General features: G+C 41.4%; 2 protein-coding genes across 8 annotated transcripts in view; one reads left to right on the top strand and one right to left on the bottom strand.

Moving 5' to 3' along the window:
- Window positions 1-9,275, top strand: part of Ak3 (adenylate kinase 3) — a 27,640-nt gene extending 18,365 nt beyond the window's left edge. The window contains exons 3-5 of the mRNA XM_031390050.1: window positions 2,370-2,542; window positions 3,611-3,729; window positions 7,093-9,275. Coding sequence (XP_031245910.1) covers window positions 2,370-2,542; window positions 3,611-3,729; window positions 7,093-7,213 — 413 coding nt within the window. The 3' untranslated portion in view covers window positions 7,214-9,275. The remainder of the gene's footprint in view (window positions 1-2,369; window positions 2,543-3,610; window positions 3,730-7,092) is intronic.
- Cdc37l1 (cell division cycle 37 like 1) overlaps window positions 1-19,953 on the bottom strand; it is a 63,264-nt gene that overhangs the window by 23,774 nt on the left and 19,537 nt on the right. For 2 of the 7 annotated variants that reach the window (XM_031390043.1, XM_031390049.1), the window contains exons 6-7: window positions 18,803-18,967; window positions 12,951-14,487 (exon numbers count right to left, since the gene is read on the bottom strand). In XM_031390043.1, coding sequence (XP_031245903.1) covers window positions 14,389-14,487; window positions 18,803-18,967 — 264 coding nt within the window. In that variant the 3' untranslated portion in view covers window positions 12,951-14,388. Of the gene's footprint in view, window positions 1-51; window positions 402-12,950; window positions 14,488-17,461; window positions 17,838-18,802; window positions 18,968-19,953 lie in introns of those variants that run through there. The other 5 variants (XR_004123545.1, XM_031390047.1, XM_031390046.1 and 2 more) reach the window with 5 other exon arrangements.

Here is a 19,953-nt window from a genome sequence, read left to right as displayed (position 1 = left end):
AAAAAAAAAAAAAAAAAAAAAAAAAAGAAAAAGAAAAGAATTGGGTCAACAGAGAGGTATTTGTTAGGCTTTCTTCAGTGCAAACTCATTGGCTCATTGGTTACGAGTGTAGCTGTTACATTGGGCCTCTGATTCTCACTCCTCTGCGTAGCCAACATCACAAGCTCAACAACACCGGCAGAGTCTTAACTGTCAAACAAGTACAATCTCTTTAGTACTCATGTTCTTAATAAAACTCAAGTTATTCTGGAAAGTAAAGTTGTCTGGCTTTTCAAAAGCTGACATCTGTGCACAGCTGAATTCATATCTTCAATATAAAAGGTACTTGGTAGAATATTCAAGGGATCCACGGGGCTTACTACTGATCTACATTTGTCTTATGGATTAAATAAAGTTGTTTTCTGGAAAAAAAAAAAAAAAAACAAGTGTAGGTGTTAGGCTAGATAGCTCGCGTTCACATTTCACTGCCGAAATAGCTTTACAAGCTACACCAAGGCATTTGTTGTTGCTCTGCCTCCTCTCCTCTTTGTAAATTTTGATAATAACAGCACCTGTCTCATGGCTATTAGGGCAGTTGAAAGAAATGCTCCCTGTAAAATATGTAATGTTCCGATTTTGCCATATGAGAGCATTCTGTGGGTTGATATTCTATTGTTTTCATAAAGCATATTAAAATTGTTTCAGATGACTTATTACAAAATTTATAGTAGGCACTTGTTTTTTTCCCCCAACTTGGGGCTATATAAAAATTACAGGTTGAACCTCTTGCCATTACTTTTCTTTTGGAGGTAATTTTCCCTCCATCCAGGTTTCTTAATTGTAATTTTACCAACTTATAGGATCTAAATTGTGAACAATGTTTTCCATGTTTATTAGCAAGATGTGTTTTTAGCTCCAATAAATCATTGCAAATGCATTTTAACCTTTATCACTTTATTTCCATCAGTTTTAGCTTTTCCATGTGTTCTGAACACAGTGTCCCGAGTCATGACATTACAAAGTAAAATATTTGGGATCAGAATATTATTTCAAATTCCCCAACGTACTTGGGGATTCAGTAATCAGTTCTAGTTGCTTTTCTCTCTATTTTTGAACCACACTGTTTAAACTATTTTAGTTGCACTGGCTGAGTATCCTATTTCTCAAATGCCTCAGGCCACGTTTCCCTTCAGAGCTTTCATACTTCGGGCTGTGTAGACTTTACCAGCTGAGCACTCCTTAATACCCTAAATCCCAAATCAGACATTTTGCGATGTCATCAGATCTAGATTTCTGGATGAGGATGTTCACATGTAAAAGCTGTCTTACATGTTGCCATGTTGCCCTGTACTTTGCTGCCTTATTCTGAACACAGCCTCCTGAGGTTTGGAGTGGAACTGACAATGTCCTCCTGATTCATCCTTTTCTGTTTTTTATTTTGTTTTGTTTTGTTTTTTGTAAAGACAGGGTCTCACTGAGCAGCTCTAGTTAGCTTGGAACTCACAATGTAGACCAGGCTGGCCTCAAAGTCAGAAAGCAGCCTGCATCTCTACCTCCTGAGTGCTGATTAGAGGAGTGTGCCATCATTCCTGCCTTATTGTGTGTGTCTGTGTGAACTCACCATGTGTGCAGGTTGTTGGAGGCCAGGTGGTGTCAGATCCCTTGGACCTGGCATTACAGGTGGTTGTGAGCCACTGGATGAGGGCACTTTGTGTTTGGGTGGCTTTTGTTATTTTATAGGTGTTTTTGGTTTTGTTTGGCTGTTGTTTTAGAGAACCAAGTGTAGTGACTTACACTGACTTCACCTGAGATGCGTTTTTATGAGTGTTGAGCTTGCATGTTATGCACGTGTACCATGTGCGTCTCTGGTGCCCTTGGAGGCCAGAAGGTAAAATCAGAACTCTCCAACTAGAGTTATGATGGCTTTGAGCTGCCAAGTGAGGGCCATGGACTGAACTGGGTCCTATGAAAGAGGGGCAAGTGCCTTACTTAAGTCACTGAGCCAAGGTTTTGAACTCTGGGACCTCTTGCCTCCACTTCCCACGCGCTGGGATTACAGGCATGCCATCAACCCTGACTGGAGTTCAGTGTGGCTGGGAAGCATGGAGATTCTAGTTAGAAGGCAGGTAGACAGTCTCCCTTCTCTACTCAGGCTTCCAACCCTGGGAAGGCAATGTGCTGTTTATACAGAAATACCGTCACATACACTCTCAGAAGGTTTGGCCAAATACCCGAGTACTCTACTGCCCAGTCAAGCAGACACCAAATTTGATTTCAGTCATATTACAGCTCTGGTCAACATGCCCGGTGTCATTCTTTGGGTTCAATTTGCCTAACACTTTTTCTTTCTTGCCTTCCTGTCCCCTCTCTCTTCCTCCCCTCATATAAAGGATTTCCAAGGACACTTCCACAGGCAGAAGCCCTGGATAAAATTTATCAGATAGACACTGTGATAAATCTCAACGTGCCCTTTGAGGTCATTAAACAACGCCTTACTGCTCGCTGGATACATCCTGCCAGTGGTCGAGTGTACAACATTGAATTCAACCCCCCCAAGACTGTGGTGAGTACCTGCAGCAAGCTCAACAGGCTTAGCTGTGAACTTGTCAGCATTTACCACGACTACTGCTAGGGTCTCCTAAAGCCTGGTGGTAAGGGGTGCCCCTGCTCTAACAGGCCTGTTAGTCATTCAGAAGTGCTATGGTTGAAATTAGGAAATGGCCCCGACAGCTCAATGTGGGGTTTTGCTTTATCTACCTGTTTGCTTGTAACAAAGAGAATTCAACTAATGATGGCGGACTGAAAGCACACCATGTGTTGGTCTAAATTTTTCAAACCCCTTCCCGCATTTCCGGTACCCTTAATTTTTCAGGACCTGACTCCCATTCCAGGTGACCCATTCGTATGTGTGGCTGAAGGCAGCTTGAGCATGTTTGAGGTGGAACACAACTGGAAGAAGTGTGTTACTGAGACACCTGCAGCTTTTGCAAGATCTTTAGTCCCTTCCCCACTCTGCTTCTTGTGCATCCTGGGATAAAACCCCACCAATCCACCCACCCACAACCCGACTCCAACCATGATTCATGACCCCAAGCAGCCAAGATTTGGATCCTTTGAAACCATGTGCCCAAATAAACAGTTGCTCCCCGACTTGTTGTGTTTCTCAGGTATTAGTTAAAGCAATGAGAAATCTAACACAGAAAAAAAGCATTTATTTTTTATTTTTTGGTTGTTCGAGACAGGGTTTCTCTGTATAGCCCTGGCTGTCCTGGAGCTCACTCTGTAGACCAGGCTGGCCTCGGGAAGAAAAAGCATTTATTATTATTATTTTTTTACTCTGTGCCAGAGTGTGAGCGAAGGGCAAAGGCAAAAGGATCTGCAACACTGGCTCACAGTTGCTATTTCCACCACCTCCAGTATTCCATGTCTGGGAGTCAACCTTTGAGGACTTAGCCTTGGGGTGAGGGGAGGGGAGATGCTTCCCAATCCAAAGCATATAGCACTGTGGAAATGACCCTGGAGCCTCGCTGTTTGCTGGAACGTTGGCACGTTGGTGATTGTCGCTTGATCACCGAAGCTATCTGCTTAAATGGATACTTGTATTGCTGACATTCTTCTGCTGGCTGTTTAGGGCATTGATGACCTGACGGGAGAACCTCTGATTCAGCGAGAGGACGACAAACCAGAGACAGTGATCAAGAGACTAAAGGCATATGAAGCCCAGACAGAGCCAGTCCTGCAGTATTACCAGTGAGTTCTTGCTTTTCTCAGCTTGCACAATCAAGGTTTTGATTTTCCACTCTTTACAGCTGAAAATACTAAGTTACCAGAGACCTGATCCCAGCTGGTTTAAGCAATAAGGAAATTTCTAGGCTTCTGTAAAGACAACCAGAGAGTAGGCAAGGCTTCAGTCGTCTATGTTTGTCTGCTTTTGTGTACTGACTTTGTCCTCCTCTTTCCTGCATGGTTGCTGGTTTTGCCAGAAAGGCCATGCCATCCTCTTTCGTGAAGGGCTGAGTAAACCTTTTATTAAGTAAACAAAATTTTGCTTTGAGCATCACTCAGATGAAACAGGAACAGCCACTGGTCGGGAACCGCATACTTACTGTTGTAGGGCTGGGCTACTGCCGGTTCCGGCATCAGCTGTGGGGCTTGGGAGGGTCGATACGGGAGTCCACATCCAAGGCTTGGAGGCTCCATTTCCACCCACATTCTGTCATTTGGTGGACGGCTGGAACCAGTGCTGGGGCATTAAGTACAGTAGTGCCCACCAAGTGTGCCAAGAGAGGACATGTAAGGATAGAATTTCAAATGGTAGCCAAGCCTCAGGATCGCCTATATGGTCAAACATCTTTGAAAGCTGACTCACATTTTTAGTTGCTCTTCAAGGACATCTGCATCTTAGCAGTTAGGAGAATGATTAGAGCTGATACCCGACTCAATCAAGAAGCAGTCTGGTCTCCTCAGCCCTTCCTTCTTCCAGGGGATGTGTGCTACTCTTTGCTTTCATTGTATCCTGCTAATAATTCAGGGGCAAAGCAGTACCTGCTGTTGCAATACTAGCATAGACACCAAGTCAGAAGGCCCAAGTTCAAACCCTAGCTTGCTATTTAATTAACATGGCCTTCGCCTCTTTTTTAACTTCTGTTTCTCTTTCATGAAACACGGGTGAAGTTGGAGGCTTAGGTGAAGTTGGTGAGTTAGTATGTGTAACTCCTAAAATTGTCCCAGATGCACAATACGCACTGGACATATATTAGCTGTTCTTGTGGTAGCCATTACTGCTGCATTGGGAAAAGTATGCAGGAGAATGCAAAGCCAGCCTCTGAACTGTCCCAATACTTCTAGTAGCTTATTTCTGGAGGGTGAAATTACAAGAGTTGCCAATTCACTTTCTACAGCAGCCATACTTAAGTTTGTGTTTGTATATCAAGTCTGCCTCTGAAGACTGACAGCTCTATGACCCCGGGGAGGGCTTTTCATCTCTGTGCCAATGATTTCTTACTTAGTCAGTTGGTATATACTATATTGCTTTGTAGAACCAGTAGGGGCTTGAAGTGAGCCACTTGGGAAGGGCTTGAAGAATCCTCAGCTACTGAGTCCATGTTGGGTACTCTGCTGGCGCTGTGCCAGCTCCTTGTACACACAACTAGACTCGGTTCCTATGAGCCTCTGAGAAACTCACTGTGTATGGATAATGAGAACTGGGCGAACAAGATTTATCAGCAAGGAGATACTACACATGCTTATCATCAGAAGCCGCTCACGTGGGCTTAAGCAAATGGTGTTGGGGGGAGGGGTCCAAATACAGCGGGCTGGCCCCAGGGGCTTAAGCACTGCTGTTAAAACTCAACCCTTGCAGGTCCATTCGCTGTCTTGGCTTCAGTCTCCAGAGGTTGCAGTGTCGTCTGATTTTAGCTCAGCTCCTGCCAGCTCAGTTAACTGAACAGAAGAGAGACATTCCACCCCGCCTCCCCAGCCCCAGCTAAAGTTATGAGGCTGATGGTGATTAGCTCCAGCCACGCACTGTTGAGAGGCTGTGGAAACAATCTCCCTAGAACCTCATGTTCTGAGTGTGGTCAGCTTGATTGTTCCACAGTGCACAAAATAGAGGATGCTTTGTGTCTGGGCTGATTAAAAACTACCACCAAGGGACAGCGAAGAGAGGAAATGCCCATAGGGATTAGTTGGCAAATCTGTCAAAATGTGGCAAGCTGGGAAAAACTATAGAAATCAGGGACTGGGGAGCTCGGGGATGGGAGTGGGTTGGTGGGAGGGGAGGAGGGTGTCTCTCTTTCTTTTGGGGCTTCTGCCACTTCTTGCCATAAATTCAAGCTTTTCTGCCTAAGATCCCATGCATTTACCTCTGGGCTTACACAAAAATGGGAAGAGCCTTAAAAAGAAGCTACATAATAGCCAGTATTGTTATTTTAAAAGACGTAAGTTGCCCTATTCTTTCCAGCCATGGAATGTTCATCTGTTCAGAAACAAGACGTTCTTACTCTTTGTAAGACTAATTTTTATAGCTGGTTCCATTTCATTACAGAGCAATTATAATTGGCAAATGTTCACGTGGTACAGTTTAAGGAGAGAACAGTTTGGCAATAATGCACTCCGGGCTCCAGAGCTCAGCACTAAAGTGACTCTCAGAGGCTTGCCTGTTCAGAGCTTCGCTCTCCTGAAAGCTCTGCCTACCTGTAAATTTGGTCGCTAAAGGCTACATGTACTACATGCAAACACGCCTTTGCCTTTCTTCTCTGCAGCAGGTGCTATTAGTTAAGTCAACCACACAAATGTTACAAGATGTCAATAAAGGGACCCTTTTGTCCCAGTGAAAGCCCAGTGAGAAAGGCTACAGAGCCATCACAGCCTGCTTTTGGAAAGTAATAAATCAGTCATTCTTTATTTGCCCCATGGGTGACTTGCAAACCAGTGTGCACACCCAAGAAATGTGTGTGGTTGGTTCATGGGAGTTCAGAACCCTAAGGTGGTTTTGTGTGGTTTCAGAAGCAAATCCCAGGATTCTGAGCACCACATTCCATCCATCCCCCTACTGAACACTGGAACAAAATAAATATTCAACCATTGGTCTGTTTAGTGGCAAGCCAGACAACCCATAAGGATACACAGAGGATCCTGACAGAAGAAAGAGCTGAGAAAGGGGAACTTGGCCAAAGGCGGGGTGATGAGTGTTAGAGACTACTGTGGACAAAGCAAGGGCAAGGTGAGGTCCTGGTGGTTGACGGCCCTGTTTTGAACCTGTCAGCCTGGGGATTGAGGCTGACTACCTACCCAGAAGACACGTGTATCTGCAAGGAGGGACATCTGGACTTTTAGCATGATTTAAAGCGTTAGACTAAGCTTAACCAACAATGAAGTCTAAATATGACAGCTGACATTCTTTTAAAGAGCCCCTTTCTTTATGCCAGAGGACAAAACATGAACTGCAGTACAGATTTTGCAATGTCCAGCCAAGTTTCTTGCCCCTGGATCAGAGACCTAAACACATAGGACTTCTAAACTCACATGAACTTTACAAACTGTTTTGAAAAAGCGCATTAGGCACATTCAGACCTGTGTAATCTACCTACCTATTTTGTTTTTCATCTTTAGGAAAAAAGGGGTGTTGGAAACATTTTCCGGAACAGAAACCAACAAGATCTGGCCCCACGTATACTCCTTCCTACAGATGAAAGTTCCAGAAACTATCCAAAAAGCCTCTGTTACTCCCTGAGGAGGGCAGCAATTGGCAGGATGAAGCAGGGTCTCCTCTCCTCGCCGCCGTATTTCCAAGTTCTTTTCCTAAGACTTCTCTAAAAGTTATGATTTACTCCTAATGGCTATGCCAGATGAGTCAGATACTTAGCCTAATCTGTTAAAATAGCCTCACATGTTTAATAGGACCCAGTTGTCTTCTGTGGATGTGCAATTAAAAAGCATCAGAGATGTTGAAACAAACTCAGAGCACAATGAAAAGAGCAAGTGGTAATCATCTAACCTTTTGTTCAGTTAGTCAAAGTGGTTGATTATATTTTTATGTTTTTCTGGAAAAGTTCAAAAAATTATGTAGCACTTGAAGCAGATAAATCTATCATTAGTGGCTTTTCCATAAGCCTATGCCCACTGCAATCCAGGAAGATGTTTTCTAGCCCGGGGGGATATGGTATTAGAAGACACTGTCTATAGATTTCAGAAAGAAAGCAACTGGCTTTACAGATGTTGCTAGACGCAAACTCACTGCTGCCTTTAATGGAGAAGCCAGGACAGAGGCCACCATGCTATGTGTCCTCTACTTAGTCAATTTGCTATGAAAATGCAGCCACTGGCACTTAGGGACATGTGACTTGGATAGAGATTGTTTTCTTTTTCAAACACACATGGACTGAGGTATATGATTTATGTTAACTGACTTAAGTTCTAGGAGGAGAACTGGCAACTGATAATGAAATGAAGTCCTAAGTTCTCCCATATCACTCAGGTTGAGGACCTTGTTTTAGACCTCTTTGATGCAAATGGACTGCCTGTCTTGATGAGCAAGACAGGAAACAGAAAATTAAAGGGTGACACAACACTCATGGGAGTTTGCCACTGTGTAAGTAGATGGGACATGCCAGGGACAGCCCCTTGACAGAAAGACTAATCAACTAACCAACAGGTGTAGTAATAGAAGGATTTTGCACGGTGGGTTCAAAAGCACCATAAGGGAGTTCCCTTAAGAACATTCATACCTGTGTTGAAGTACTAAATTAAAGACCCTCTTGTCTTGGCCTCTCTTCTCTCAAATGCCGGGATCACTATGTGATACTATGCCCCACCCTACTTTAAAGGGAAACACTCTATTGATACCATCTAAGCAGCCTCTTCTGCCTACAGCAATGGGATCCAATCCAGCCGGTGTGCTGGGCAAGCAGCCTATAGTGTGCTTTATCTCCAGCCCTTTTTGTTGCTGCTGGTGGTGGTGGTTCAGTTCTATTTTGTTTTGACAGGATCTCACTGTGTAGTTCTGACTGTTCTGAACTATGTAGACGGGCTGGCTTCAAACTCCCAGAGATCACCTGTTTCTGCCTCCCAAAAGTTGAGGTTAAAAGTGTGCACCACCATCACACAGCCCAAGTCCTTAGGTTTTGGAGGCAGAGTCTTACTGTGTAGCCCAGCTGGCTTGAGATTATTATATAGTCCAAACTGGCCTCACATTCGCGGTCCTCTTGGTTTAGTCTCCTGAGTGCTTAAATTACAAGTGTGTACCACTAAACCAACCCCGAGAACCCATTTTAAAATGTCAGTCACTTTAGATTCCTTAGTGGGACAAAGACCTGCCCTTACATATTGTGGCCTGAAGGGACAAAATATGAGAAGTTCAATAAAAAGACAATTCTACCTTCCAGGAAGAGGTCCTCTTACTTTACTTGGTGCTGAATCAAAGAATCAAGCCCTTGTCAAGCCTTTGAAATTTCCGCCTACTTTATTTCAGGCAGCAAATGGTTCTTATATAGTTGGGAGTGGGAAGGAATCTCTGATTTTTAAATTTCACTGCTGATCTTTTATAATGGACTAGGCCTTAGGATTACAATGAACACCTTGTCCTTTGTCAACGTGTCTCCACTGCCTTGTCGGGTTGTTGATAACCACTTTTTAAACCTGTTGTGAATTAGCTAAGCCTAGGACTGATCAGCAGGTGCTGTCAGCTCTGTGGCTACTGCCCTTTGCCCTGGCCCTTCTAAGGCCCCCAAGCCCCTTCTTGTCTGCTGCCACAATGTCTCACTGACTTCTTTTTAATAAATGGTCTTCAAACAGTACCCAGACTGTTTGCATTTTGATCTTCATCTCCGGCTTTAGAAACAGTCAAAAGGCTTTTAAGACACTGTTACAAGATATGGAGGTTAAAGAAGGTTAGAGAACATGAAGAAACACACTGTTTTCCCCTGTGACCAGATCAATCAAGGTTTTCCATTGGGGAAACTTGTATGGCTTCTTTTCTATTAAAACAAAAGGAACTTGTCTTCTGCTGCTGGATAGGCTGACGTCAGACACTGACTAAGAAGAGCTTTGCTGAGCTGGAGGGGTGGGTCAGCAGGAAGAGCATTGGTTTTTCTACCAGAGGACCTGGGTTTGATTCCCAGTCCCCACACAGCAGCTCAGAACTCTCTATAGCTCTAGCTCTGGGGAATCCAATGCATCTGGCCTCGATGGGCACCATGCACAGACAGACACACATGCAGGCCTCGATGGGCACCATGCACAGACAGACACACATGCAGGCCTCGATGGGCACCATGCACAGACAGACACACATGCAGGCCTCGATTGGCACCATGCACAGACAGACACACATGCAGGCCTCGATGGGCACCATGCACAGACATACATGCAGGCAAAACACCCATACACACACAAGATTTAAAAAAAAAAAGGTTCATTACTGAATACATTCTGCTAAGAAGCAGAATGTTATGACAGCCAGTGAGAATTTTATTGTTGTGTCCCATGGAATAAGCATGGAGCCGAAGGACCTGGGTAGGAGCACTGGTGTCTTCTCACTGACAAAACCCTCCACTAATAACTACAGCTTGGATTCTATTTTATTTTATTTTAAACAATTAAAATAATCTAGCTGGGCTTAAAAAGCATTAATAAAAGTCAGTAAGGTTTTTGATTCTCTAGCACTTCCCTGTAATTTTTAAAAGAGATTTTGTTTTTAATTATTTAAAACAAGATTTATTTGTTATTTAATTATTTTTTTATGTGCACATGTATGGGTACCAGCAGAGGCTACAGGAGGGCATCAAGTCTCCTGGAATTGGGGTTACAGGAACTTGTAAACCATCAGCTATGGATGCTAGACATCAAAATCTGGCCCTCTGCCAAAGCAGCAAGTGCTCTTAACCAATGAGCCATCTCTCTAGCCCTCACTGTTTTTTTCTTTTTAATATTTTTTAAGATTTATTTATATATTTTATATATGAGTACTTTATCTGCATATGCACCTGCACACGAGAAGAGGGCATCAGATTCCATTAGAGATGGTTGTGAGCCACCATGTGGTAGTTAGGAACTGAACTCGGGACCTCTGGAAGAGCAGCCAGAGTTTTTTAACCACTTTTAACCACTGAGCCACCGCCCAACTTTTTACAGCTCCCTAAAGACCATGGGTTTTTCTGTATACAGCACCAAGTAGTAACATGCCAAGTAGAGACTGGCCAGCTTCATACTGCCACGAGATTCCATGTATCTGGAGAGTAACATGAGAAACCAAGTAAAAGATATAGGGACTTCAAAATAATCTTCTACCTTTAGAAATGATTAGTTTATAAGGCCGATGAGAATATATTCACTTTTGTTAATGATGATAGGCAATCTATAATCAAAATTCTCTTTGTAATTCCCCATTAACTGACACTGGAAGCAAACCAATACCATATAGATCAGCTTCTTGGATAACCTCTGAAATAGTACAAATATACCTACTACAGAGGGGAAACAGAATGTTGCAGAATTTAAGGATCTTCTTGCTAAAATGTGAATGGTATGCTGGAAAAAATGGAAATAAAATCCCAACCCCAATCCAGACAAGTACCACCTTTGCGCCATACCAATTTAAGAACTGAAGTGTGACTCCCTCTGAGTATAGTAAATTGACTTTACTTTTCTCTGAAAATATCCCAGGGTTAAGCTGAGAATACCTTGCTGACATTCCCACTGTAAGGATCATTACTTATTAACAGAGATGTGTGCTCTTTGGGAAAGCATGTTAATTTACTTAAAAATTTTTTAAAAACCAAAAATAAAACTTGAAATATTCATATGTGTATGTATATGTCCTATTCATGTATAAAGGTTGGATGTAACTTGAGGAAGTTGGTTTTTCCATTATTTAGGTCCGGGAGATTGTCAGGTTTGGCAGCAAGCACCTTCACCAAGTTAGCCATTTCAGTAGCCCTTCTTCACTTTTGAAATAATATGAATGCCAGTCTAAAGAAAAGGCCTAATGTTTCTGAAGAGAAATTAAAGGCTATTATAAACTCCTTAGGCAAAAATTTTGAAAGAACCATAGATGGTGTAATTAAAAGCGAATCTAAGGGTAATAATTCTAACCAGTATTTTCTCCACTACCATTCAATGGAACTACAGCTCATAGGATACATGGATTATAGCTATTTCTTTCTGTGTCTCTCCTTCTAAGACAGAGTTTCATTTAGCCAGAAGGCTGGCTGTGAAACTTGCTGCGTACCTGAGGGAGACTATGAGTGTCTAGCCCTGCTGTCTTCACACCCCCAGACGAGGCCACGACAATGTGGCCCAGTTTATGTGGTGCTGAGGATGCAATCAATGGTGCACTGAATCATGGGCAAGAGCTCTACCGACCGAACCATTCTAAGTCCTCAGCTATTTCATTAAAATAAAACTACGGTCTTTGGGGCTGGAGAGATGGCTCAGCAGTCAAGAGCATTGACTGCTCTTCTAGAGGTCCTGAGTTCAATTTCCAGCAACCACTTGGTGGCTCACAACCATCTGTAATGAAATCCAATGCCCTCCCTCTTCTGGTGTGTCTGAAGACAGTGTACTCAGATAAATAAAGTAAATTAAAAAAAAACACAACAGTGTTTGTTAAATACTTTGATGTCAACTATTTTTCATTGACTAACTGATTAGTTTAAATTTCTCATAGATTAGGGAAATTTTTTAACCTGAAATATGAGTTATCTATTTGCTAAGTATTACTATTCTTTATCACTTAAGAAAAGAGAGGAAATTTATTTTTGCTGGAGATAGCTAACTCAATACTAAGAGGGCATTTTCAAAATCAAGGGACTAAAAGGAGTCCAAAAGCTGTAGTTTGGTTTTGAGACGGTCTGTGTAACTCTGGCTGTCCGTGAACTCAGCTCTACCTGCCTCTGCCTCCCGAGTGCTGGGGTGAAAGCCATGAGCCACCACACACAGCCTAATATATCACCTGCTACTAAAGTCCTGCCAATGGTTAAGTTAACATCCTTAAGTGCAAATTATGACATCCATTAGTGGTTCCTTTGGTAAAAAAGTTCCAGCCAAGTATTAAAAAAGTTTTTCTTAAATCAGTTCTTGCCTTAGAAAACAAAACCAAACTAAACTTTAAAATTATATACTCGCTTTGCTAATACTTTTGTTGTTGTTGTTTTGGCCATTAAGAGTTTTAAATTATAGAAGACAAAATGAAAGCCACAGCCATTTGGGTGACCATAGACAAGTCATGGGCAGAAGTGAAGTGGAAAGTGGTCAGTCAAGTGCTACTTCTGTGAAATCAGGGACTTATTTTGTTCTATTCTATTTGGTATCAAGAGGGAAACTGAGAGCATGCTCCAGACAAGAACCACAAGGAAAAGAGAAAAAATAAAACAAGTGTCTTCCATGACTAGGTCACTGATTTAAAAGAAACTTACAAGCTAGTGAGCACTGCCATATAAATTAGTCAGACATTTTATTATAGAGCATATATATTTATATCAAAAGCACAAAAAGACTTTTATTCTGGGAACTAGGAAGATTGTGACATTACAGGAGTATGATTCAACAATTCCAGTCCATTTCCACAGTATTAGGTGCCCCATCGGCTCAAAGGACAGCCGAGGCGGAGGTCAAAGCTCTGAGACCCCCATGGCTGCTTAGCATGATTTCCTTACTCACACTGAGACCTGCATTCCCAAACCCCAGGTACCCACTTTCCAAATACTTGCTACAAACTGAAGTGGGTACTGAGCTAAAGATCACACTCAAAAATAACCAAACCTAGTGCTCCTGTATGCTGGAAGATTAATCCTCAAATAATAAGGATATCATAATTGGCACTGTCATCTAATTCTAAATAAAAGAATCATCAAACATCCTGGTGGATCTGCAATGAATTACACAGGAAGAAGTAAAACTCAGAAGCATCCTGTAGTAACTGAGCTAGAAGCGAGCAGCAGATAGAGTGAGACCCATCGCCGCCATTGATGGGGACTGTTACCAAATTCTTAGGCATAGTTGGCAGCTCAGCTCTATGTTTCTCAGGGCTTCACCACATGAAACACAGTAACTGTGATTTAACAAGGGCCTCACTCTTCCTGTTTGTTCTTACAGGCCGTTACTATTCTTTTAAAACTTACTCCCTGAGAGGTCCCGGACTATGTCAAGTAAATTAGAGTAAGCTTGCATTTTATCTTCTTGGAAAACCAGAAAACTGTAACGTTTTCTACACTCACTACCCTCTTAATATTTAAACAGCCATCAGGACAAAGTCTACTTCTGAACAGTTTTGAGACTACTTTAGGGATAAATGTAATGTTTTTAATATCAAATTTATACTAGTCAAGGAGTTAACTGGTGGTGCCGAAAATACAAATGTAAATATCTTAAAATAGCAATTTGTGCTATCCAGCTTACTTATTAGTAAAGTAGGTTACCACTGCTGATTTATTGCTTTTAATGTGATGAATACCAGGTTTGACAGCTGAACTTTGCAGTGGGACACAGCAGACATTTATCTTTAATTCTTTCCGCGAAGTAGGACATGTATATAGCCACGTAAAAAAAGACCGTGTAGCAGATATCTCCTCAGTCAACCAGTCTTGTAAACATTGCATTGTGCAGATTTTCATACTTTGATTCCAAAAATAAGAACAGTTAAAGGCAAATTTAGTAACTGAGGGGTGGGGGAGAGTCCATCCAGTTTGATTTCCTGCAACATATGGTTACCACTCCTCCCTTCAGAAACAAAACAACAACAACAAAAACCCTAGCAGCACATAAAAAAAGTTGCAAAACATTTCAGTACTCTTTCCCTCCCATCAAAACCGAACAAAAATAAAGTGCAGCACCCATAAAAGTGTCAAGAAAATAGCCAGGCTCTTCCTTTCTTGTAACAAACTAGTCCTTGGGCTCAGCAGTCTAGCTGAGTCACACAGTGTCCATCATTCTGTCGTCATCTTCTTTGTGTACCACTGAGTCTACACTGCACAGAGGGGCAGGGGTACAACACTGAAGAGAATCTGGATTCTGGGGGAGAAAGAAAGAAAGACAGACGGGGAGCAACACTTGAAAAGCACCTTCACACCATACATGCAAGTGCGCCCACGGCTTCCCCGTCTATTCCTCTGCAGCCCAGCAAATTGGGAAAGAAAGTAGATTTCTGGAGTCCACACAGAATGAAACCTGAAGCACTAAAGATAGGATGGTATTCTTCATCCAAAGAGATGTGATAAAGACCCAGTGCATATAGGAACAGAAATGTTACAGATACCCCCTTTTAACTCTTTCAACAAAACTATAATTTTAATTCTATATCCATACAAGGTTAAATTTCCTCATAAGCATTACATTTAATAAATATGCCTTTAGGAGGCTGAAGAGAAGACCCAGCAGTAAAGACCACTGGTTGCTCTTCCAGAGGACCAGGGTTTTGTTCCCAGCATAGACATAACACCTCACAACCATCTGAAACTCGAGTTCCAAGAGATCTGACAGCCTTATCTGGACTCTGTGGGCACTGTATGCACATGACGCACAGATATAGATTTAGGCAAAACACTCAGACACATAAAGTTTAAAAACTACATTTGTTAAAATACAGTTTATAGCCAGCAATATATTCTTAAGATTACTATCTAATTATAAGAGTTAAGTACTATAAGTGTAAGAATTTAGATAAGACAAAATATACCTACTGAGTAAAGTAAACTAAAGGAAAATCAGATTTTGTTTTCTAAAACTAATAGATAATGTAAAATATTGTCCAATTAATGCAACATTAAATGAATTCTTTTTAAATTTTCCATGGAAAAGAGTTTAAGATTTTAAAACCCAAGATGTTACATGGCAATGTCTTCCTTTTGAAGTGATTTTTTTTCCTACCCAAGTTACTCTGAACATTTTCCAGCAACTTCGTCTTTTTTGTTTTTGTTTTTTACTTTTACTACCCAATGTCACTTGTTTTTAATAAACATCAGTGATCAAAGTCATCCAAATGAGATAGGCTTTTTCTTCTTCTCCCTCTGAGTCTCGAGCTCACTATGTGGCCCAGGCTGGCCTTTAGTCTGAGCTCCTGCGGCTGGAGTCTCCCAAGCATGGGATTACAAAGGTGACTGGGGATAGATGTCTTAAATGGCTATCTCACAGGGAAACTGTTTTTGTCTTAATCCTAATAAAGTGCAATGCTTTTCAAGTCAAGTACAATGGCTCTCTCCTATAATTCTAGCAGCCAATAGGATCTAGTAGTTCAAGACCAACCTTGATTACAACAAACTTCCCCAAAAAAAAAGAAAAGAAAAAAAAAAGAACAAACCAAACAAAAACTAAAGGGAGGAAAACTCTATAATACTGTGGGTTTTTTTTTTTTTAGCAAAATGCAAAAGCTAGGTAGAATTTGATTATTTCCAAGAGTCCTTCTTATTTTGTTTTAATGTTTCTACTTAGTATTAGTATTACTCAAGTAGGAAAAAAAAAAAACTAAAAGCCAGGCTAGAGAATAAACATGAAGCAGCTGCTCCTTTTATCCAAGAAGCCACTGTTGAGTCTTATCAAGGTTACGGATGGCAGTATATGGTGTGTTTCAGAGGACTCTTTTCACTATTAAAAACCCTAAAATCAAGAGTTACCAAAGTCTAAGCTTTATAAAACAATCAATACTCTTATTATTAGTCTACTTCCACAAAATAGTGCTAAGTCTTTTTTCTTGACACTCATTTTAGATTCCTTCAAAATCAAACTTAAAGAAACTCTATCATGACAGAATTCTGAGTATCAGGTATTGGCTGAAGAGATTCTTCAGAGCTCACTGACCCACCAGTCATGGAGACTTGAAAAACCAAAAGGAATCAGCGTCCTTGTCCCAACTGATGCTTGCTGAAACCCTACTGACTGCCGTGTGTACACCAGCACTCTCGGCACTGTTCTGGTCCCAGCACACAGTTCTCCCCAAGAGCACGTGACTACTTCTCACGTGTGACTCACAAGAGTCAAGAGTGGGGAAGGAGAGTCCAAATGAGAGTAGCAGTCCCATCTCTTACTGTGTTGGCTTTAGGCAATGGAATTTAACCTCATAACTTTCAATCCACTTATCTGAAAACATGGATTAATATAATCATAACATTTTAAAAAAGATTAAATGATACATATCAACGTATTATATAACTTCTAAAGTGATATAAAACAGTATACCATTATTGTAGTAACATTGTTTTCAGACCTCAAAATTGTCATCTTGGTCCCTCAGGAGGCCTCTTCTATCCCGCTGCCTTCATCTAGTCAGAGTTTCATGTAACTAGAAAGACTCCTGAACAGCATGCCTCCCCTGAGGCTGCCTACATCAGAAGCTTAAATTCTTACCTTGTAGGGAACAACTGGTCTATTATCCTTGATTAATTATGAAGATTCCCCATAATAGAAATAAATGCAAATGACAAAATTCTATGACTCCAGACTTCTTCACCACAAATGGTAATAGAGCCCTGGCCACTGGTGTCAGCTGTTAACTTACTTCTCTCAAACCAGAAACATCATCTTGATAATTCAGGTGCTTATATTTTAATGTGTATATGTTCTCATTTTATGTAAAGAACCAATGACATCCTATGAGTCTCTTGTTCCTCTGCATGTATCAGGTGACTAACTTTAGGTTTATTTATTGCTCTCAACATCATCATAAAATTCCCTTGAAAAAGCTGCTTTCTCAGGGGCTGCTTCAATACTGTATTTAAATAACAGTAAAAAACTGATTGGGGGCTGGGAAGATGGTTTGGCAGTCTAGAGCACTGGCTGCTCCTGCAGAGGTCTAGGGTTCAGTTCCTAGTGCCCACATGACAGCTGACAACCATTTGTAAAGAACAGGTCTAGGGGATCTAAAGCCCTCTTCTGGCCTCTGTGGGTACCAGGTACCCATGTGCACACATACACACATGCAGGCAAAATATTTTCATACATATAAAATAAAACATATCTTAAAAAATTAAAAATAAAGAAGAGACCTGAAGGCATTCTTCAGGGGGTTATTCCTGATGTATCTAATTAAAGGAGAACAATAGTAATTATTTAAAGCCAGAATGTAGATATATCCCTAAAAATGTTTTTGGCTGAGTTAAATGTGATCAACTGCATTCTTTACTACTTTATATACTATATTAGGTTAAAGGTTAATATAAATTTAAGAACTGTTTTAAATACATATTACTAAAATGGTAAAATTATAGTGACCTAAGGTCAAGAAATTGAAAATCTCATTTTTTTACCATTTTATGAGGCTTAAAGATAAATACAGGACTCTCCTCATATTGTCTTCTGAATGACACTTTCCATGTCCCAATGTAGACAACAGAATAAACTGGCTAAAGCTGGTCTTAAAATCTTGGAGCCTGGAAATGAGAGATAACTGTGCTCTATTAAATTGCTACTTCTAAAGTCACAATGGGCAGGGTCTGTCTGAAACATCTTAGCTCTCAAACAGTCTATCAGCAACACTGGTGGTCAGCTCCCTCTTCTTTAACGGACACTTTTTTCTTTCATGCTAATAGCACAGTTTTTATCTTGATCTTGCAGCAGATTCTGAAGGGGTTAAAATAGTTGCCAATACTAGGACTACTATTAACTGGATAGATAACATACAAAAAGGAGCTACTTAAAGGGTAATAATTACAAAAAAGCCATGCAAGAGATCTCTTTAGCTACCGCTCACATGGCCAGCCTCAAGCTAAACAAACCGCCAACAGTGCTGTTTTACTTTGTATGAGATGTTTATGGGGAGCCACCTTGAGTTTTTTGTTTTGTTTTGTTTTGTTTTGTTTTGTCCGAAACAGGGTTTCTCTGTGTAGTCCTGGCTGTCCTGGAACTCACACTGTAGACCAGGCTGGCCTCGAACTCAGAAATCAGCCTGCCTCTGCCTCCCAACTGCTGGGATTAAAGGTGTGCGCCACCACTGCCCGCCACCTTGAGTTTTTAATTGAGATGACCAATAGGTAGTGACACTTGACCAAAAGACTGTACAGCTCATCCTTTCCACATTATGAGACAATTTGGTGTGTCTAATAGATAGAAGAGACTATATGCTAAAGCATGAAATAAGACTAAGGGTTATCAATCAATCAATCAACTAACTAATTTTGAGACGAAGTCTCTCTACAAAGCCTTTAGCTAGCCTGGAACTCACTACAGAGATCAAGCTGGCCTCCAACTCAGAGATTATCTGCCTCTGCCATGTCCAACACTTATTTTTTGAGGTGAGAAAATTTTAAGTGGTCACAAAATATTATGCAACAGTGGTCCTAAAGAACAAAATTGTGTGACTACCTTTATGAACTAAATATTCCCTTTTCCAGCTTACCTGTGATAAGGATTCTAAGGAGCCTATGCATCCAACACCAGAATGGGGAACATGATTCTGAACTGTCACAGGTTGAAAGCTTTGTGATTGAGCGTAAAGTCTTACTCTTGACTTGAAAGCTTCAAGTTCATTTTTGAATGCTTCAAAATAACCTTCTTCCTCTGCCTAGAACATGAAAAAAAAAACAAACAGAATGAACTAAACCACAGAGTCAACTCTGAAAAGCACACAGCAGAGCTAGAACAGAGCCAGTAAAGAATGACAAAATGCAGGAGGCAGCAGTGTCCTTGCAGAGCAGCACACACTGCCTCTTTGACAGGAACACTAACAACAGTTGGTCTGATTCATGTTTCTTTCTATTGCAACAAAATTAACTAATAAGAAACAACACTCCATATATATTCACACACAAAGCAGGAGTTAACTGGTGGTACAGTTAATAAAACCACTTATTCAGAAGGTGAAGGCAAGAGGAAAGCCAAGTTCAAGTTCTGGTAGACTATAGTGAATTTACAAAGCACAAACAGGGCAACTTATGAGACCTTGCCTCAAAATAAAGTTAAAACTGGAACACAACCAGTGGTTTGGCGCTTGTCTGGCAGCACAAGGCCCTCACTCACTCACTCCCTACCATTGCAAAACAACAGCATCAGCCTCTCACGCTCACTTTCGCCTCCCTTGACCAGGGAAGGGGAGCAATACCACCTTCTAGTACATCTCAGGCCTTTTTAGATGCTTGTCTTAGTCAGGGTTTCTAGTCCTGCACAAACATCAGGACCAAGAAGCAAGTTGGGAAGAAAAGGGTTTATTCAGCTGACACTTCCACACTGCTATTCATCACCAAAGGCACTCAGGACAGGAACTCAAGCAGGTCAGGAAGCAGGAGCTGATGCAGAGGCCATCACTGGCTTGCTTCCCCTAGCTTGCTCAGCTTGCTGTCTTATAGAACTGATTCATGTTTCTTTCTGTTGCTACAAGAAGACTACCAGCCCAGGGATGGCACCACTCACAATGGGACCTCCCCTTCTGATCACTAATTGAGAAAATGCCCCACAGCTGGATCTCATGGAAGCACTTCCCCCAACTGAAGCTCCTTTCTCTGTGATAATTCCAGCCTGCGTCAGGTTGACAAAACCAGCCAGTACAATTCT

Source organism: Mastomys coucha, unplaced genomic scaffold (genome assembly GCF_008632895.1).
Source record: "Mastomys coucha isolate ucsf_1 unplaced genomic scaffold, UCSF_Mcou_1 pScaffold21, whole genome shotgun sequence".
In the NCBI taxonomy this organism is placed as follows: Eukaryota; Metazoa; Chordata; class Mammalia; order Rodentia; family Muridae; genus Mastomys; species Mastomys coucha.
This window is presented reverse-complemented; position numbering and strand designations above follow the sequence as displayed.